The 22,003-nt window shown below is 39.3% G+C and overlaps 1 protein-coding gene across 5 annotated transcripts in view; it reads left to right on the plus strand.

Moving 5' to 3' along the window:
• Positions 1–22,003, plus strand: part of inpp4ab (inositol polyphosphate-4-phosphatase type I Ab) — a 55,027-nt gene that overhangs the window by 15,044 nt on the left and 17,980 nt on the right. For 3 of the 5 annotated variants that reach the window (XM_066666655.1, XM_066666654.1, XM_066666658.1), the window contains exons 2-16: positions 9,044–9,246; positions 9,775–9,819; positions 10,343–10,461; positions 11,045–11,161; positions 11,295–11,374; positions 11,751–11,862; positions 13,146–13,236; positions 13,964–14,111; positions 14,831–14,961; positions 15,265–15,369; positions 16,609–16,717; positions 18,246–18,263; positions 19,598–19,784; positions 20,733–20,948; positions 21,352–21,673. In XM_066666655.1, coding sequence (XP_066522752.1) covers positions 9,156–9,246; positions 9,775–9,819; positions 10,343–10,461; positions 11,045–11,161; positions 11,295–11,374; positions 11,751–11,862; positions 13,146–13,236; positions 13,964–14,111; positions 14,831–14,961; positions 15,265–15,369; positions 16,609–16,717; positions 18,246–18,263; positions 19,598–19,784; positions 20,733–20,948; positions 21,352–21,673 — 1,891 coding nt within the window. In that variant the 5' untranslated portion in view covers positions 9,044–9,155. The remainder of the gene's footprint in view (positions 1–9,043; positions 9,247–9,774; positions 9,820–10,342; positions 10,462–11,044; positions 11,162–11,294; positions 11,375–11,750; positions 11,863–13,145; positions 13,237–13,963; positions 14,112–14,830; positions 14,962–15,264; positions 15,370–16,608; positions 16,718–18,245; positions 18,264–19,597; positions 19,785–20,732; positions 20,949–21,351; positions 21,674–22,003) is intronic. The other 2 variants (XM_066666659.1, XM_066666657.1) reach the window with 2 other exon arrangements.

Raw genomic sequence — 22,003 nt, forward strand, 5'->3', positions numbered from 1 at the left:
CGCGTTCAAGTCCCGCTCCGGGTGACTCTTTGTGAGACGTTTGGTGGGTTTCCTCCGCGTACTTCGGCTTTCTCCCACAGTCCAAAACCACATGTTGGTAGGTGGATTGGCGACTCAAAGGTGTCCGTAGGTGTGAGTGTGTGTGTGTATGTGTCGCCCTGGACTGGTGCCCCCTCCAGGGTGTGTTCCTGCCTTGCGCCCAATGATTCGGGGTAGGCTCCTGACCCACTGCAACCCTGAACTGGATAAGCGCTTGCAGACAATGAATTAATGTTCCATCTGGAGTTGCATAGTGTAATTCATTTTTACAGCATAGTCCTGAAATTACATAGTGCAGTTTCTGCAGTGCTGCGCCTAAAGTTGCAACAACAGAGTCTTTATTCACTTCTGTTCAGATACTGAGGGTAAACTACTGAAAACAAGCTGCTTCTGACAGAATCAAGGACCCGTAACGCTGCTTCTCTCCAGGCAAAACAGCATAGTGCTGTAGCATGTGAGAGTGTGGCCTTCTTTTACATAACCATTTACCCAGTACTGGAAAGGGAAACAGCTGAGTCTCTGCTCCTCTATGTATGCTTCAGCAAGAACAGGTGCTCTGAGCTCCATCCCCAGTTTTACAGCAGGCAAAGGATGTTGTGTTTCTGGTTTTTATTTCCTTTAAAAAAAATTTTTTTTATTTTATGCAGCTACAGCCACTGGGACTTCAGAACCACGCAGCCATGTAGATTCAGTGGTGAGTCATGTATGATGTGTCCTCTGTTAGGTTATTGAACTGCAAACCACAAGCAGCAGGGAGAAGCTGTTGCTAATTGTTATTTGAAGGTCTGTTGCATTACGTAAAGACATTCAGCATAGTGTTTTCACTCTTTTTTTACTTGGGTAGTGCTTTGCTATCACACTTTTTTTCACATGGCCAATCGTGTGGCTAGAATAGGAAGTTACCACCTAAGTTGTTTTGAGTGTAAAAAGAAATGAAAGACATTTCCTGTAACAATGTGACGTCCTCTTCCTACTGCTATCATGCAAATCCTAAATGTATAGTTCTGCAAAATCTGAATTACATTGTCTTCTTTCACCAATTGCATGCAGTATGTTAAATGGCTTTAGGTTTAAAGCTATGAGGCAAATGCAGCTGTGAAGCCATGGAAGTTTCACTACTTCAAAGTGCTGTAAAAGCAAATAGCCCTGAAGGGGGAGCCCAGAAGCAAAAATACCAAATCTTACATAGTGTGCCTTAAAGTAAAGACTGTAGTTGGTGTGACATAGAGGGTTACATTTCTACCCACGACATGGAAAACTGGCTTTAAGTCTGGACATGGACCTTATATTTAAAATACACTGTTAAAAAACAGCCAGTGGCTGTGGATAAGAGCATTTGCCAAACAACACAGTGAATTAACATAAATAACTAAATTTGACTATCATTACATGTGTAAGTATTTACTAATGCTGTCAAAATTAACATGTTAACATGCAGGAATTTAATGCTAATTAATGATCTGCTGAATTTGGAAAGCGTTCTTTCATAATTCATTCTTTTTTACAGTGCCTATAGTGGTTTTATCTAGTGACATAAACACGAGTTCGGAAAGTGCATTCCCTTTTATGTATGTGGATATATGTATTTAACTATCATAACTAACTCTCACTAGAGAAGCAAACCTCTCTCTGACATGTTCTTTTAGAGACTTTCACTGGACAGCTCTAGTTAATATACATTTAACATCTGCTCTCTGATTCTCTGAGAGACATGCTGGAAAGTGCAGTGTATGTGGGCACAAGGGCTGTGCTGGAGAGAACTCGTTGAGTTTAGTGCTGGAGTTTTTGGTGTGGGAGTGTTTGATAAGAGATGAAATGTCAGATCTGAGGGTGGTTGGGGTCACTCACCCCTTCTGCCGTTTCTCCTCATTATAATGTGTGTGTGTGTGTGTGTATTAGCACAGAGTTTTTGAGATTTGGCAGGCACACAGAAAGAGAAAGTGGGTTTGCCCTTTTATGGCTGTGGGTCTCTGCTCTCTGCCTCCTCCAGCCGCCAGTGGAAAATGAGGCTCCAACAAACACATCATCACATTTTTTTTCTTTTTTTTTTTTTTAAAATTCCTGGTTATTTGAGCAAGAATGGAGCTTTTGTTAATCTGAGTTCAGCTCCACCCAGAAATAGATGGGGATTTTAAGTGTGTTGGTATATTTGTGGGACCTGCTTTGATCTCCTGTAACAAATGATGCAAAGTTGCTTGCACTCTTGTCTACAAGGATGTGCAATAATTATATTGCAGATGTAGTAATTGCCTACAATGGGGACTTCATATTTGAAATAGGTTCACTGTTTAGCCCTTTGTGAACCTGCTAAAGGAGATGCTGATTATGAATATGGTTATTTGGATTGTTCTCATTAGTATTACTAAGGCCTACTTGGCTCCAATCTTTATCTGTTATATGAAAAAGTTTAGTTTCGTACACTTATTATTTAATAATAACAACATTTTGGGAAGTTACCTAATATTAGCAAATTCTAAGACGAAATAAAGTATCACTGCTTTGATATCCTATAACACATGATGCAAATGTATGGTTGTTACCTGCAGTAATTTGCAGTTACTCACCTTTTAGTTGTTATTTATTACTTATTTATTATATTTTTATTTAATTCTGATTATTGTTTATAAATGTCACAGACCAGATTATTTATGCATGCTATGTGAAATCCTATAAAAAAAAAAAACAAGATTCTTTCTGGTCATTAATTTACCTTCAAGTCTACCGAGTAATGATGCAGCTTTTAACGTATGGAAACCATGTCCGAAGCTTTTTTTGTCTCACCAGTCAGCATGTTTGTTTTTTTAAGCTTTTGTGTTACGAAAAGCTGCTTATTTGTTTGCTCTGCAACCATGACAACGGTCAGTCTGATTTTAACACATCCGTAAAACACAGAAAATAGAACAGGTTCTACTTAAAAATTTGACCCACCATCAGTTTCGAGCTCTGTGTGAAAGATGCTGGTAATATACAGGTCTTTGTTTTCAAAACTTGACGCTTTATTTTTATTTTTTTTCCGTTTTGTGAAAAGGCCTCAAGTCTATATTTAAATCAATTTTAGTTATTCAGATACATTGCAGTGACCTTCATTGAGGATTGCCTTCATCACTCTGTTGTTAGGTGGTTTTGTTAATATTTAGAGCTATGTCTGGTCCAGGCTACTCATGTCACAAAGGAAGGCAAGTGTATCTACGATGGACCAAGTACCCTTTATGGTATGGTTTTGTGTATGTCTGGTCAGTGACCATCTGACACTACCTTCAGTGCTCTAATTAAAACCAAATCTTCCATCTTATAACCACTAGCAGTATGTCAAACATTGTACTCTTGTATAACTTTTGTGAAATGTTATGTAAATACTTAGGTATATAATGCATTACGACACACAGCTGTGAGATAATTCGGAGAGTCTTTCTAAAAGTATCAGGAGGCTTTGTGGCAAATCAGTTTCTCTTCCTAACAATTTGTATGTATTCTAAGGTAAGATGGAGGATGTTGAAACACGTTTCCACTAAGCCAAATGTAAGTGCCCACTGCAAGTGTATTTAGTGCATAACACTAACAATAACCCCTTTTTTCCTCTTTCTCCCGCTGAAGAGATGGCCTCCGGATTGAACATGTATGCCATTTTCAGCAGGTCATGTGAAAAATGTGTCAGGCAGTCTTTGGGGGATTAGCTGAAAAAGCTCTCCCCTGCTTCCTGTTCTAGTTCATGAGATTGAGAAGTCTGCAGGGGTCTCCAGGTCCTATATTACGACTCTTAAAATTATTTCTAGGTTTTTCTTCATTAATCCTTTGAGTTTTGTTTCTCGTCTGACAGAAAAGGGGCTATATGTCCCAACCATGGCCATCCTGGTAGCTACTTAAGTCATTTATCAGGTGCAATTTTTGATTGAGCATGTCTGATAGAATCACCAAATGTCAGAACTGAACAGCTGTTATTATATAGGCAGTGAGAGTGGAGCTAATGCTGTCATTTTTCAATTCAGTGTAATAACACCACTAAGAATATCCAACACCAAGTGTTATTGCCTTCAGTGCTGTTTGCTTAGAAGAGAAGCTGTTCCACTTTGAAGCTGTTGTGCTAAAAAAGTCCGCTTTGATTGGGACGACACCATATAATGAATACCTTGAGCTTTCCCCCTTTATCAGTATGTAAGCTTCATTTTGTCAGAAAGAAATGTAGCAAATGAGCAATTAAGATTATTGGACCTTGTAGTCCAAAACTCTGAATCTTGTAGTCCACAAGGATGTCTAGGATTGAGGTTTAGACACTGCCATAAACCCTGAGGTTGCACGGGATGAGATATTGGAGGCATTAACACTAGGCAGACTGCCACTGGATCTCTTTGTGTCAGAGATTGATTGGTATGCTTAGAATTTTCCAGATATTGTAGAAGAACTTTTAAATCTGTATGGATGACCTTAATGAGATTTGTGTAGTTAAAATTCCTCAGCCGAATCCAAAATTTAGTCTGAAAGCATTCCTAGAAGAGAGCAGGAGCTGTCAGTTGCCTATTAATTTTAGATGATCATTAGTTAGTACAAAGGCGGCACGGTGGCGCAGCAGGTAGTCACACAGCTCCAGGGACCTGGAGGTTGTGGGTTCAAGTCCCACTCCGGGTGACTGTCTGTGAGGAGTTGGTGTGTTCTCCCCGTGTCCGCGTGGGTTTCCTCCCACAGTCCAAAAACACACGTTGGTAGGTGGATTGGCAACTCAACAGTGTCCATAGGTGTGAGTATGTGTGTGTTGCCCTGTGAACGACTGGTGCCCCCTCCAGGGTGTATTCCTACCTTGCGCCCAATGATTCCAGGTAGGCTCCGGGCCCACCGTGAACCTGAACTGTATAAGCGGTTACAGATAATGAATGAATTAGTTAGTACAAATACATTTTACTAACTTCAGCTCTTCTTGATTAGATCGCAAACCATTATGGTCAGTAACATCATTATGAATTGCTGAGGTCCAGCACCCCTTGCCAGTGTTTAATTTTTTGACATAAACTGTTGATGAAAAATATTTATTGACAATAGATTTTTAACAGCAAACTAGATGACGACTTAATAAAAATAATCATTTGTACAAGAGAACTATGACAACATTCTTTACATTTCATCAGCGTGTTAAAACTAAACGAAATTGTGAGAGAGTTGTAAATTATCTGTTATTTCTCAATTTGAAAAAGAAAATTGCAAGAACATGTAAAGATAAACAGGAATATGCCCTGTCTGTTTACTGTTGTCAGGGCAATGAGAGTGGACTGGTGGAATAGTGAAGAGGAGTTGACTCTCAAAGAATCATTATTTGAGTATCAAGGTTCACTCATAGCTGTTGGCCAATGACATATGATTGAGTTGAAACTGTTGGAGTCAACTCAGTCTCAGTATGCAAGTGCCTTCTGCAGTGCTTTGAAATTTAGAGGGCCAGACAGGGATTCAGCGTAGTACTGGACTACACAGCATTTTCATTTAATGCCCCCCCCCCCCCCCCAATTGATGGATGTTAACATTTTTAAATGTAACATACATTTTAAGTTCTAGTGTGTGAAAATTTGAAACAAATAATACATGTAAAACCTTTCAAAATTCAGGGCTAAAATTAGGCTTCTTTTTATTTAATAGACTAAAATAGTGTGTGCAGTGTGGGGACCTCCGAGAGTGTATTTCTTTGATAGATCTGAGAAATTGTGAGAACTAATCATTTAGTTTTTGATGTGTATCGTAGCTCATTTGCATAAAGCTGAGGACATCTCAGCTGGATTTGTCGCTTGCCAGTCTGTTGCTGCCTGTCACTACATCGCAGCTACACATTGCCTGCTCTAATAGGAAATGACCAGTTATCTGTCAGTCTGTCACCTTCTGGTATGAATGGGGGTGGCTAAGGCACCAGCATGACATTGAGCTTCAGCAGTGTTTGACCTTGTGTGGTCTACAAACCCGAATGCTGCCTTTGCCAGTTGAAAAGACACTGCTAGCTCCTTGCTAGCACATCCAGTACAGTCAGCCTATGATGCAGCTTTCTTGTCTGCAGTGAAGGGAAAGCTAAGCAGGGTCAAAACTAAGGAGTGCCACAGAGTGTTGAAGGATTTTGTATTTAATAGAAGGTATCTATTTCAACTGTCAAGTCACTGTTATAAAGGTAGGAATTTAAAAAAAAAAAAAAAGATAGCAAGATTGTCAGTATTAATTTACATGTACAGCATTCTGCATAGTTTTTTTTTTTGAAGGGACTACACTCCTCTCTTGAGAAATGTTTTGAATAACCAGCTGCTTGGAAGGTAGAAAAAAGTCAAACCTAATATCAGCTCTCGGAACTGTTAGCTAAGTTTCCTTGCCCAGTGACAGCTAGGCAAGTATTTCTCAAGATCATTACCCAAGAATGACAGGACACCATTAGTGAGGGGGAAACGGACAAAAAGCAATAAAAAACAAAGACAGGTTTAAGCACAAACAAAACCAGTGGTGGCTGAAGAAAATAGTAAAATGTTGCAACAATATGACATAACTGTTAAAATCATAGCTGTCAAAAATAAAGATATATATATTTATATTGATATTACTATATAAATACACACAAAAAAAAGAGTTTATCAGACATGGCATTGTTGGGGGTCATTGTCTCTGTTAGGTTCAGAATGGTCCAGGACCCAAAAATATCCAGCCAAGAGCTGGTCTTTAATCAGAAACTGCCCCTTGGGCTAGGGGATGTCTAACACAATGTATGTGTCAACAGCGAAGCTGTAGTGTCTGTAGTGGATAGTTATTAGAGTTTCTGAATAATTTGGCTGGGTTTCTGTGTTTAGAACTGCTTTTTGTATTTGTCTCCACTCTGACTGACTACTATTTTTACAATGGCACCTATCTTTTTAATAGATTTTTTTTTTTACTCTTTATTTTGATGTTACTTTGTATAGTGAGATGTTTGTTCTTTTCTTTATTTTCATACTGAAATACGTTCCTGCCTATTTCATAACAGAATCACAGCCCACAGGTATTTGATGCTTTACATGACTGTTTTGATCCAGCTCCAGAGACTCAGATGTTTGTGGCTCTAGAGCTAATGAGCAAGAATAGGAGCCCATTACTGTGTAATAGCATGGTCTTGTTAGCAAAACCCAGGTTAGAGGAAAAATATAATCTCCATGGAGATGAGAAACAGGGCGGAATAATGCAAGTTTCTTAGCTAGGAACATGATTCAGAGTAGAGACTTTCAGCCATTTATAAAATCATTAGAGGTACTATTTATTTAATAAGGACCATAAGAGGACAAAATAAAACCATTAATACAAAAAAATATGATAAAATGATAGAGTAATTGTCTGGCATTCATCTGCTGCTTGTTACTACAAGGTTCATCACTGTACATGGTGAACTTTCAACAGGGACATGGGTGCCTTATGGGAAGCATCAATGATAGAAGAGCTATTGTAGCCCAAATTGCAATGTATTTTGTGCGCTAACAACTTTCTTTCAGAGCCAGCTTGAACTTTTTCAGCCTCAGGCATCAATGAGTCTTAGGGACCTTTGACCCTGCTGTTTAGGTGATGCTCCTTGGGCTGATTCTTGGCACCGGTGCCCTTTATAAGCTCATGTGCACTTGCTTTGTTCCAGTTCATTTCATGTATTTTGCCGGACTGTTCCTTAATGTTGAAAATTGCATGTGCGAGTAGGAACTTAGAACTTAGAAAGAACTTATGGTGGCACTACAACAACATCTGTTTTTAGTTCAGCCATATTTCACATTCCAGTTTGTGAACTAAATTTGGAACACGTTTCAGCATAAACTGGTTTGTGAAACAGAATTTTTTTTTTCCCAACTGAAACCAAAGGACAATAGGTCCTTCAGTGCGAATCATTATAGGAAATAATACAGGAACATGCTCAGTTTGTGTGCGTTTCTGGGGCTGTGTTTGGTGCGACACCATGCATGTCAGCCAGAGCTTCGGCTCCGCATCGTTATTTGACAAGCTCAGCAGGACGGCTTGGAACTTGTCAACATTTACACACTTCCTATATCTCGCAGAGAGAGGACTGCTGAATTTGTCTTATTTTGTCTTTGTGGTGAGGAGACTTTTTGTGGCATAAGGGTTTTATAACACCATATAGCTGCGCACAGCCTCATTAAACTTCACATGCTTTACTCTAATTTGTTACATTGAATAAATAAGTAATTGTAATTCTTAACATCAACAAAATGTCCTTGGTCTTTGTTTGTTTTTTTTGGTGGTAGATCATCTAGCATTTATTAAAGCACCCAAAGCTTCTCCAGACCTTCCAATGACAAGGGTATGTATTTTGGGCTTTCCTGTTTTTGAAAAGCCAGAAACACATTTGTGACAAAATGGCTATATGGCTAATGGAGGTCTGGCAAACCTAGGCTTGCCTGGTTTCTTTCTCTCTCTCTCTCTCTCTCTCTTTTTTTTTCTTTTTCTTTTTCTTTTTAAACTGAAAAATTTACAAGCTCTACGCACACAACTTAAAGGACTGTTTTGCATATTATGGGTGTCTACAGTTTTTGGGCGTACAGTGAACCTCACAGCCTTTGTTCAGATTCCAGAAGTGGACCGCTAATTCCCTCGAGATTTCTCAGAGTCGAAGGGAGTTGTTTTGGACAGTGGCCTTCACACTAAGCCATCTGCTGTGTTGTTTTCTTCTCTCCATACGGAGTGGAATCTGTTTATTCTCTAAATCTGCCCTCTTTTGAAGCTCCAGGCACTGTCACTTTCATTCTGTCAGAGGTGAGGATTGAGAGAAATTTTATTTGCATGACTCACGTTGGCGGGTTTAGATTTGCAGATGGCCTTTATCACTACTCTGAAAGTCTAAAGATGTAAGATATGTTCAAGCTCTATCAGGTAGATCCAGATTACAGAGAATTTTGAGGGGGTGCCCTGCAGCATTTCCCTGTTAATGTCTCATAGTATTGACTTGTTTTTTTTGTTTGTTTGTTTGTTTTTGGGGGGTGCATATTTGAATTGAAATATCTTTCCTTTTTCTTTATTGCAGAGCTGCCCCAGGCAAACCTTACCCCACAGGAGTGTGTGCTTGGGGTTGTGTGTGTGTGTGGCTCCATCGCTCCTGCAGCTCTGACCTGAACACACACACACACCTCATCAGGATGTCTACGAGGGAGCGGCAAAGGCCATGGTCGGTGTACAGGGCGAGTACACTGGACATCTCTTCAGAGATGCTTGGTCTGGCACTGGCAGGTCAGTTACATGTCTCAGTTATGGTCAGTGACTTGAGGGTTTCTACCACCAAATCTTCCAAAGAAATACCTGTCTAAATGTACAGTAGAAATACAAGAGGTTCAGAACTGGTTAAAAGTCACTGTAGACGTTACAGCCATTTTAAGTATACAATATTTACATAGCAATAATTAAATGTTACTTGTAAATTGTACATATAATTAAGTGCGTTTTTTTTTAAGTGAGCAGCACTTTATATAAAATACATACAATGTGTCTGAGATCGTTCAGAAAACTGAAGAGAAGTTTTCCTTGCTGTAATAACCCTTTCAAATAGATTTTTAAGTACAGACAGTACATGGTTCAGTACACAAAAAATATAAATAAGCAAGCCAGAACATAGGGAACAAGTTGCAGAATCTATGTTGTATTTAGTTGTTTCCTTTTCTTATAAAAGCATGTTGATATCAGAATGTATACTTTTTTGGGGGGATCTAGGAAATATAATTAGATCCGTCTGGTAATTTTTTTTTTTTCCCCTCCTCATAGGGAACAGTCAGGACCCAGACGAGCCTGTGTTGGAGTTCAGCCTCGGTTAGTGCCCTGCCTCTGTATGATTTCATCAAATTACTCCCTGCTTTGCTTCTCCTATGCAGCGTGGAGGTCACAGCCAGTCAGACATTAGTTTAGCCATTAGCTGACAGCACTGGCCTCTGTCCCTTGGCTATTAACACTGTGTGGCATTTATTTTGAGGCTTTAATGAATGCCTTTATGTACAGAGAGCTTTCTGACAGTCAGCAGCAATAAAACAATGAAAGAGGGAGAATACGTCTGTGAACTGGCCATATCTTACGGTGTGTGTCTGTGTGTGTGGCTGTATGTATGTGTGTATATATGCGAGCCAGCAGCAGCAGCACTGGGCTAAAAGCTTCTGTGTTTGGTCTCCTTCTCCAATTTCACCCTGGAAAGCTAAATAGAGCTCAGTCCTATCTCCTGCTCCGCTAGAGCCTCTTCACACAATTATTAACAGCCATGTCTGTTTTGTGTAAACTGGACACTTTATGGAAAACTTTCACCCTCTTGTGACCTTGTGTGTGTGTGTGTGTGTGTGTGTAGCCTGCAGTGAGCTGACTACTCCGAATTTGGACCGTAAGCCCAACAGCTTTGTGGCTGTGAGCTGTACCACGCCACCCCAAGCCTTCTGGACCAAGCATGCACAAACAGAAATCATTGAGGTAATATGATACCCCATTTAGTGCTTGTAAAAGCACTACGTTCAGCCAGTATTAATGCAGAGCTTGTGCTGGTAATGAAATTAAAAATAATTTGAATATATTCTCTAGGTTAATGGTTTTTCTCTATGACGGAAACCTGGCATTAATTAATCTTTTTAATAAAACTGTATTACAAAGGAGTTATGCTGATTGTCGCAAGCCGCACAACCTTTTTCTTTTGGACAGTATGGAACAGTGTGGAAGGCTAGGAATCTCTGCCAAAAACTTGATCTGTCTGTCTGTCTATTTTTATACTGATGGGTATATCTCTGTCAATTAAGTCAATTCCAATTGAGGGACACTCCAACATTTTTCAGAATAATCTGTCTGTTGCATCGATAGAGTATGATTTATTACCGCGGACAGTAGCTTTGACAAGTTTTTACCTTCCGTCATAATAGAACAAAACCCAAGGATTAAAAAACAAAGAAGGCAGTGGACAGTTCCTTCTGATAAAATCCTGGTGCAGTGCTTTAAAGCCTATTACTGGCAGTGTCTATAAAAGGTTGTAAAATCAGTCTCACTTCAAGTTGTGCTTTTTTAGGGCACGACAAATCCCATGTTCCTGAGCAGCGTGGCCTTCTTCCAGGATTCCTTCATCAACCAACAGACACAGATCAAGCTCTCTGTGTACGATGTAAAAGACCGCTCCCAGGGCACTGTGAGTTGCATACGTGAATTTGAGTATGAATGTAAAAAAAATAAAATAAATAAATAAATTTAAAAAATGATTAAGTGGAGCACTCACTGTATGTGTTTCTTCTCTCTGTCTTCTTTGTCTTGTTGTTTTATAGATGTATTTATTAGGCTCAGCGATGTTCCCTGTGAAAGAACTACTACAGGACACGAACCACACCTTAAACCTGCCGCTAACGTATGTCTCTCATCGTATATTGGATTGAGATATGTTGAGGACAGAATTGATGGTCATAAAACACACTGTCAAAAACAAACCCTATACAAAGCATTTTGGATCTGGCTTGACACTGATTCACTCTGTTCCTCACTCATGTTTAGAAGGCTGAAGGTTCTCTACAAGGGGAACTACTAATGCATAAGCATTTGTATTTGTCATTGAAATGGAGAAAACTACCATGCGCCAAAACCCATTTCCTGATGCATTAAATATTTTCTCAGTCAGGATACTTTAGACAGAAGATGACCATAGGCAAAAAAGCAACAAGCTGCTTGAGTGCCTGATGATTTAGCATAAAAAAAATCGTTGCCTTTTTTTTTTTTTTTTTTCTCAGTTCAGCAGAAAATATACGAGTGGGGAACATCACGGTCATTGCCTGGCAGCTGGAGGAGAAGAGGGAGCAACGGGTGCCGGTTACCCGTTTACCAGACACCGTCAACGGCAAGGTCAGTCTACACACAATTCAGTTGCTGTTTCCATATAAAACTCAGGTGTGAATATCTGACATATCTCAAAACAAAATTAAATTACAATTTAGAAGGCCTTTTGCTACTCATATTTCTGAAAAGGTCTTTAAATCAGACTTTAGGATTCAGTGTTGAGCAACTACTAACCTAGATTAATTTATTGATAATTAAAAAAACGTATATTGATGTATAAACCATGAAGTAGTACCGGTGCAGTAACACCACTTAACACCAGAGACTAGGGTCCCAGTTCGGGCAGAAAGACCTCATCATAGAATCCTCAAGCAAGAGCAAAACGGTGCATTAGCTCACATCTGAAATGTGATTAGAGTTGTCTTAAAACAATTTGGAAATCAATTTCATTCATTCATTCATTCATTATCTATAAGTGCTTATCCAATTCAGGGTCGCGGTGGGTCCAGAGCCTACCTGAAATCATTGGGCGCAAGGCAGGAATACACCCTGGAGGGGGCACCAGTCCTTCACAGGGCAACACACACACACACACATTCACTTTTGAGTCGCCAGTCCACCTACCAACTTGTGTTTTTGGACTGTGGGAGGAAACCGGAGCACCCGGAGGAAACTCACGCAGACACAGGGAGAACACACCAACTCCTCACAGACAGTCACCCGGAGCGGGAATTGAACCCTGGACCCCTGGAGCTGTGTGACTGCGACACTACCTGCTGCGCCACTCTCATATTTCTCAATTTTGATCGATACGATATGACTTCGCTGATTAAAATCCACTGAAACTTCCAAGAACCAACAAGAAACCTGACATCACCATCAACCATTATCTTATTGACGTTGTCAATACTAATATTTTTAAACTAAATTTTAAATTGAATGCACTGAACGGACAACGGTGCCCTGTAATGAACCTCAGTGACCGTTGAAAATAATTTGAAATAATGAAAATGTGTGTAAAAATCATATTGTTATTTAAACATTTTATATTGCAATATATATCGATATTATTTTCCAGCCGACATTGACTACAGTAACAAGTGAAATTTTGTATTGAAATATAGGATAGATGGTAAAAAGCTTTTGCTTCTATCTCTCTGTGGAAAGCATAAATGATTTTGTGTTTTATTGAATATTATATGCCAAAATGGATCCAGTTGTATCAACTCCCTGCAGATTCATGCTTCTCCATGTAGTAGTGCATTAATTCATTATTAATGTAATAATTCACAATAATACTAAAATATAACTTTGATGTTTATGTCTCTCTGACTTCCCCTCTTCCTCAGACGGTCCTTGCAGTGGATGAAAGCTTGACAGAGTCGATGGGGATTGGAGCCAAATATGCATCATTAAATAAAGACACATTTCTTCGATCAGGTACAAAAAGTTTTAATAAGTGATATTTTATCAGTGTTCATCTAGCTGTAAGTGTCAGATGCGGATGGCATGGTGGTGCAAGGTTTTGTGATATATTGCACCATTTAAAATTTCTGCTATGTTTATCCTTGTTGTTGCTGGATTCTGTCACTGAGTTTAAAATGTTAGTATGATCACACACGGAGTGTTCATATGGGCACATGTCCAGTGAGCTGAATCATACACAACCCTGCTGTCACAGTATCTTGTGTTTGGACAGGGGTTTAATCAGCATGAGCATCAAAGGTTTGAGTCCCACGTGTGTACAAATCTGTTGTCTTCTCACTGTAATATTGTAAATGTCTTTTTCCAAGTCATGTAATTGGCCCTGTGTTATTGTGTGTGCTCTAATACATTATCTACATCTACAGCAATCAGACCAAAATATATATATTTAAAAAAATGGAAATATGAGATTTTGTCCTGACTGCAATATGCTACTAGGCTTAACTGACTCATTTCTTATACTGTGACTGCTTTTTGTTCTCAAGTTTCCTGGGGTTATTTTTTTAGGCTTTGAGTTGGGGATTAGGTTAGACTTACATTTACGGTTAAGGAAAAGGTACGTGGAATTGTAGTTATTGTAGATAACTGTAAGATTAGACAAACATCTACAGTGTCTACAATGGAAGGCTCTTTAGGTGACAGGTAATCACTGTTGTCTAATGAAGTCCCTCGCTCTCTGTAGTGTTTGGGGGAACCATGTCTCGTATGTATCGGTTCCCCACCACTGATGGGAATCACCTGCGGATACTGGAGCAGATGGCCGAGAGCGTGCTGTCCCTCAATGTGCCACGGCAGTTTGTGAAAATGCTCCTAGAGGAGGATGCTGCCAGGTACCTCAGTACATACACACACACACACACACACACACAGAAGACTCTCTTCTGAGTGAGAAATTAACACAATTTCCAGATCCAAAACATTTGAGATATTAAGATAAGTACAATTACCCCCTTGTCCATGGAGGATACATTTCAAGGCCCACAAACGATGCCAAATCCTATGTTGCTTTCCTATACACACATACCTATGATAAATCATACTTTGTAAATAAGGCACAATCAAAAGTGACTAATAATAAAATAGAACAATTATAACAATACATTGTAATTAAGGTTTTCTCTCTCATGCAAAACTTTTTTTATTGCATTCACTGTTGTGTTCTTTTTCTTTGGGTATAAAATAAGTTATCACTTACCACAGAAAGCACACAGCTACACAGCTAGCTGTACCACCCAGTACTTCACAGAATGGTGTTGTATTGGTACATTTGTTTTCTGACAGCAATATATTAATAACTCTCAGTCCAAGTGCACTGATCATAAAAGGGAGATGTTGAAGTGTTTGTATTGGTTGAAAATCTATTTTAAAATGTGAATTGAATGAACCATGATTCATCAGCAAAACAAATGTAACAAAAGACCTAGATATGACAGGCAACTTATTTGTATGTGTTCTGTATAATTTACGCTTTAATTAGCAGCATCTTTTGGAACGGGAAGTTTGCATGGCATGGATCTTTATGCAAGTGTGTGTGTGTTTATGTATGTAGGGTGTGTGAACTAGAGGAGTTGGGGGAGTTATCTCCGTGTTGGGAGAGTCTCAGAAGGCAGATCGTAACACAGTACCAGAGTATTATTCTCGCTTACCAGGAGACTCTCAGAGACCTGCAGGACTATAAAGGTATGTAGACGATAGTCTTACCAATTCGTTTAAGGTATTGGTTGGTGAAAAGTGGTAGTGCCCTCTAACTGTTTTTCCGTGCCCTAAAACTGATTCTGGTAGATACCGGTCTCCTCAAACCCCAGTGCTGATGCTCTGAAAATGTGGTGGTAATCACTCCACTCAGAGGGTGCTACTCAGAGTTGGCATTTCCAAAACTTTTGAGGACCTCATTGGTGCACTGCTTTTTACTCTATGTACAGCCGTTTCTGCCCTTTTATTTATTTTTTATTACAGATCTTTGTGCTCGTTTCTCATTTTCAGGGCCTTCGTTCAAAGCCAGTAATCTAAAAGCAGACAAGAAGCTGGAGTTCATGCCCACTAACTTACACATGCAGAGGATGAGAGTCCAGGATGAGTCTGGTTTTGGTAAAATTCACTTACAGCTTATATCTGTCCATGTTTTACTTTTTACATTTTTGTCTCTCTATTTCTCCTCCCTTCTTTACTCTTTTTAACTTGTAGTTACCTGCTGACCCTTTCACACTGTTCCTCTTTTCTACACTAAGTTTGTCTCTCTCTCTCTCTCTCTCTCTCTCTCTCTCAATAGTGAGGCAGGTATGCCAGGGGTGTGTGACAATGTAACATTGCTCTGACAAGCTCAAGTGTTAGCTTAGAATTGAGTCAGCTTTCATAGAAGAAGTGGCATTACTTTATTAATCCCCTTGAGGGAAATGGTCTCTGGATTTAACTCATCCGTGGGCGTGAACACACATGCACATGTGCATACAAACATTACACACACTAGGGGCAATGAGCAGTGGACTGCCAACCACATTGCCCAGGCAGCTGTTGGAGGTTAGTTGCCTTGCTCAAGGGCAATTTAGCTGTAGACATTGAGGGAAGATGAAGCAGACACTCCCTTTCCTTATTTCCTTATCATTTTTTTTTGAGGATCAATCGGGGGATCTTCCAGTCCCAAGCCTACTACTCGAAACTTAAGGCCTCAGCTAAATGGTTCAAACCTCCTGCTTAATAGAGTTGAAAACCTATTGTGTTTACGTGCATTTGAGAATTTCAATTTCAACACAATTCTCTGTTACAATGTCCTCAAACATTTATATTTGTAGTAATCATCTTATAGTTGCAATCTATTTTGTTAATAATGACATTAAAATATTGCTGTGTGCTTCTACATTTTCCTTCGTACTACTGAGATGAATAGCGTTAGTTGAAAATTAGAGATGTAGAAATGGTAGCAAAGAGGCTGTATTTTTATGTGATTGAATACATATGACTTACATTTGTGTTTGTCATACTGTTTATACGGATATGGGGTTCTCTGACTGTGAAACAACAGACTTTGTTCCTGACACACACTCACACACACACACACAATTTCCTTATTAGGCCACATTTCGTTGTTATTCTACCCTTGAAATCACTGACCTACATTGGACAAGCCTACACTAGGCTGGGTATCTGTCTTACACCGGTGACAGGTGTATATTTTGGAACATTATGAATATATAGTTACATATGTTCACAAGTCCAGTATAACCTGTGAGACCCAATAGACTGTGTATTATATGTTTATAAAAGGTTCTGAACATATTGTGATATGTGTTTAATTAAATTATGTATAATTTTGACTGTGTTTGTGTGTAGATCACACCTATGATGTGGTTACGATCGGCGCTCCAGCAGCTCACTGTCAGGGCTTTAAGAACAGTGGCCTGCGTAAACTCATCCAGAAATTTGAGGAGGCCAAGAAACAGTAAGTGACGTGAGAAAGTAGCACGGAGAGATTGTGAAATTCTAAATGTTGTTTTTGACAATTAAGAAATATGTCTTTATTGTCCTGCAGTAGAATTGCAGTACATGCGCTAATATGCCAAATTAACATATTTTACATTACACACACATTATAAACATTTTTATTCAGTGTTTGAGAATCCAATCCAGTTAATCCACTTTGACAAATGACTCACTCTTTCATTTGCAGAAAGTGGCACTCAGTTTGTACTAATTAAACAAATTGTTCACAAGTTGTATTAATTAGCCTATACATTAATCTCAAATCTAGCCATGAAGGTGTGTTTACAGCACATTACTTTTCCCAGTGCAGAATACATCCTGTGAATTGAGAGAAAATACTAAAGAAAAAAAGGGATCGAATATAATATAGTTCAGACACAATGCCCTGTTAAGAATATAAACACCTTTGCAGAGGAAATATGTAGCAGTCTTCTGCATAATCTGCAGTAGCTGTGAGAGAAAGAGAAGTAGAATCTGTGCTGCTTGCAGACCGTCAATAATTCTTCACTCAGCAGAATAATGTCAGCAGATTTCAGCAGCTCTTCACATATACACTGACCTTAAGAGCAGCCCTCTGAATTTATTTTTTTTATCATTTTCTTTATCACTGCAGAAGTTTCAAAGTCAGGATTTTTTTGTTGTTGTTGCTTTACTTTGAACTCCCTGCCTGTCAATCCTCATTACATGTCACTGAATGCATATTCATTCACACCAATTATATGATTATTAACAGATTTCAGCAGTTATCTCTCTTGAATTGATCTCAGTAATTTAATTTAATTATTATATATACTGATAATTTATAATTGATAATAACTGAGAATTCACACTGATAGTCATTTAAATTCCTTAATCAGTGTTTACCAGTAAGAGTACTTTGCTCATACATTTGTTTTTTGTCACATATTGTGATGTGTGAATTGTTTGGTCAAATTTCTAAACGTTTCCTGATGTCCAGTAAGGGCTTAAATCTGTTCAAAGTAATTGCAGTACTCAGTCTACTAGTGATGACATCACAGTGCAGATCAGATTATGGATTGAATCGTTTTTAGTCTCGACAAATGAGAGACTGTCATTTTAGCTTCCCGTGGGTGGGGTTAGTTTGTACCGCTTATGGATTGTGTGTGTTCTGTTACACTATTCTTATCTGCATGAACATTTGAATATATCAGATAATGGCTGAAAACCGAAAATAATGGCATTATTGGTGTGCGTATAGACACTCATTTACACATGCTCTCGCTATTGAAAATGACATTCTATATTATTGCATGTTGATTATTTCCAATTTCTTTGTCAGTTCTTTAGTCTTTTAATGTACAGAGATATTTAATTTTTTTGGTCGGCTGCTTTCACTGGCTGTTCCATTTTTTGATCATTTAAAGAAAAAAAAGCTGCTTTGTACTGATAGTGTACATGTCATTATAGATCAAATTATCCTCATTTTCATTTCTGGCTCTTTAATCGCCTTTTTGTTTTCTAATCAGCATTTATGAGGAGGAATGGTGAGTTAATTTTAAGTTGACCTTCTTGTGTCTGCATGACGTTTCTCACAGGTTGAGCATATTCATGCACTGTCCTTTGCATCATGAGTTTGTGGAGGGATATGTGTGTGAGATCTGTGCTCGACACACACATGAATATATATGTGTTTTTATGTTTGTTCTTTCTTTGGAATTTAAACACAATTTTTGCTGAAGCCTGTAGATTGTTCACAAGATAAAATGCAGGGCTATGACACACCAAGTCAACCACTTTTTCTGATGTCTAAAATTTGAATATGCATAAGGAATTTCATATTTTATAATGTGAACACACTAACACGCTGTACTTTTTGTAGATGAGATTGTGCTGGAATTGCGTCTCGAAAGGGCAGGGCACTGAGTGCTGTTGCCACAAGTTTAAACATAAATCTATTGTCTGAGGACATCCTCAGAGCACGGTGCCAGGTTTCAGACATCAGACAAAAAAGTGTCAGGTCTCGGGAAGAACACAGTCATATCTTGGTTATTGAAAACTTCAAGTGAAATAACCATGAACAAAAGGCGTCAGACACAGACCACACAAACACATGATACAGTTTATGTAGCTTTCTCAACTCTGTTCCTTGTTGTGAAATGAAAGACAGTGATGCACTTAATAAACTGCTTTTATTTATTTTTTTATATTTTGAAGCAGCCACATACTAAGTTTTAAAGTTGTCACTTTCTTTTCATTTCCCTCATTTGACTTGTTGTGTCTGGTCCCTTGTACAGTATCACATCTTATAACCACATCATAATTATGATAAATTTAGAATTCTGCGCATGCGTAAACTTTTCAGTGTAAGGCTTGTTCATTCTGAAAGCTGATGACATGTTTGTGTTACTACCACCCTGCATTCTGGGAAGGGAACTAGGCCCATTTTTACATAACGTGTATTTGCAGTTTTCAATTCCCACAAAGACTTTTAAATAAGTCTCTATCTGAATTCTGAGCACTTTTATTATACGTTTGTTTATATTTTTATGTTCTGAATATAGTTGATACACGCTTGCTGGTCATTGTAATAAGAGAACATGCCACATTGCTAGTGTACAGTTGGATATTGTAGTGCATCTGTTGTTATGAAGAAAAGAAATTGCCACTGATACCCGGTGTAGAGAGAGCTGATTTATTTTGTGCACCAGCAGATAATCCGCTGTCACTAACTGTAATTGGACACCTTATGGTAGTTTGTACTTGTAAGGTAGGCTGACTGCATAGTGGTCAGTTAATGACAGTAAAAAACATAATATAGTGGGGTCTGTGTGTAACTCAGTGACTGAATATAACTGTATAATTTTCTTGGTTCCTGCAGCAGTGCTCTGACCAGCTCCCAGTCCATTGTGTACATGCCTCAAGATATTGTCTGTGCCAAAGAGATCATCTCTCATATCAACACTCTGAAGACTCAGGTCAGCTACTATGCTGAGCGTCTGTCCCGGGCAGCTAAGGAGCGCTCTGCCAATGGCTTGGAGAGAACCCTGACCATACTAGCTGACAAGGTGAGCCCCACAGGTCACACTTTACAAAGAAATTTCACCAGTGACGCTTCTAGGTTTTGCTTATGCTTAGTCCAACTGCCTCTGTCATTATCAGATCTGAGAAGCCCTCGCACACCTGATCATGCCGCTTCACCTCCTGAGAATCCCCACCACCTTAGCGGCTCTTCCACTGCCCTATTAGAGCGAGCAGTGCATTAGATGAGCTCTCTGGAATGTATTTACTTTATCAGCAACCTACTTAGAAATCATAAAATTTAACTATAATCGTTATATTAATTTTATCTGAATTCTTTTTTTAATTCACACCAAATATTTATTGAGAATTTGAAAAATTAATCAATTAGGGCGGCACGGTGGCGCAGCAGGTAGTGTCGCAGTCACACAGCTCCAGGGGCCTGGAGGTTGTGGGTTCGATTCCCGCTCCGGGGGACTGTCTGTGAGGAGTTGGTGTGTTCTCCCCTGTCTGTAGGTGTGAGTGAATGTGTGTGTGTCTGTGTTGCCCTGTGAAGGACTGGTGCCCCCTCCAGGGTGTATTCCCGCCTTGCGCCCAATGATTCCAGGTAGGCTCTGGACCCACCATGACCCTGAACTGGATAAGCGGTTACAGATAATGAATGAATGAATGAATGATCAATTATTCAAATATCAAATTTTATGATAGAAGTATATATTATTAAAATATAATAATTACATATATAAGAACTTTAATTGATATTATAACTTGCTACAATGCAAACTTAAGTGAATGCATTTACAGATATTAGAATTGTTGTTTTTTAACTTTACAGAGTGGCTTATAATTGGAAAATATTGGTTTGGAATCAGTTTACAGCTGTTCTTTGTGTAATTTATATAGTAATTCATGTTGGTACATTCTCTCTCTCTCTCTCTCTCTCTCTCTGGCTGTGTGTGTGTCTGTGTGTGTGTCTGTGTGTGTGCCTTTTGCAGACAAGGCAGTTAGTGACAGTTTGTGACTGCAAGCTACTGGCGTCTGCTGTGCAGGCACTAAACGCAGCTCGTCCAGAGTACATTGCCTCCAAGAACTCACCCTCAGCCGACTCTGAACACGTAGTGCTACGGAATGACCAGGACACTCTGCTGGCCAAATGGAGTGGACGCAACAGTCGCTCATCATTACACGTGGACTGGCACGAAGAGGAGTGGGTAAGACTCTGAATGACCCTGGGTCAAGACACGACATAGGAAAAAGGTCATAGCCAAAAGTATATGTAAATATTTCACATGATCATGATTTCATCAAACAGCAGTGAAATAAAATAATATTCATGACCAAAAGGTGCCAAATAATACTTAAGAAAGTGATTTTGTACCATTTGCAAGAAGGAGATTCAAATTGTTTTGTACTTCCATGTGGTCCCCCTTATAAGGGCAGGCAAGTCAAGCTAAGATCCTCATCCAGGTCATGACAGTACAATAGCTGTTTAATGACGTGAAGAGGAATCATAGGAGAAAATGATAAGACAGTTCCTCTAAGAAGATAGAAACGATACTTAAGAGAACAGAAATAATCTCTCTCTCATTCCTTCGCTGTCAATCTCTCCTTTAGGAAAAGGTGTGGGTGAATGTGGATAAAAGTCTGGAATGTATTATTCAGCGGGTGGATAAACTCCTCCAGAGAGAGAGACTCCGCAGCAGCAGCTCTGAGGACATGTTCCAGAACGAACAGCAGGGCAGCACCCCTAAGAGAGGTAACCAGAAGAATGGCGCTGCGTTCTGGATTAATCCCATCAACACAAACAACTGTCCTTCACCCACCTCACCAGACCAGCCTTCATCCTCATCGTCCTCCTCCTCATCTCCATCATCATCATCATCCTCACTGCATGCCCTGACCCCTGCATGCCCCCCAAATGCAGAAATACAACCCTGTATGTTCTCTTCCTTATTTTTCTTTCTCTCTTGTTTTCTGTCACACTTGCAGTCTTGCTATGATGCTGCTCAACTTGTCACAAAAACAGTCTTTTTAGAATGTGCCTCATGGTCTCTCTCTCTTCCACTTTCCCTCCGCCTCATGCCCCCTCTCACCTGCTATCATGCTCATGAGGCAGGGTGCATGCTGCCATAGCAACAGTCTTCAGCATAACTCATTTGTTATTTTTACACAATGTTGTCTCATCCTAATATCTGCTGTCTCTCAGGCGCCTCGGTCTGCTGTCATCTTACATTTCTGCGACATTGTTGATGTCAAATAATGAAAC

Source organism: Hoplias malabaricus, chromosome 3 (assembly GCF_029633855.1).
Source record: "Hoplias malabaricus isolate fHopMal1 chromosome 3, fHopMal1.hap1, whole genome shotgun sequence".
Taxonomy (NCBI): domain Eukaryota; kingdom Metazoa; phylum Chordata; class Actinopteri; order Characiformes; family Erythrinidae; genus Hoplias; species Hoplias malabaricus.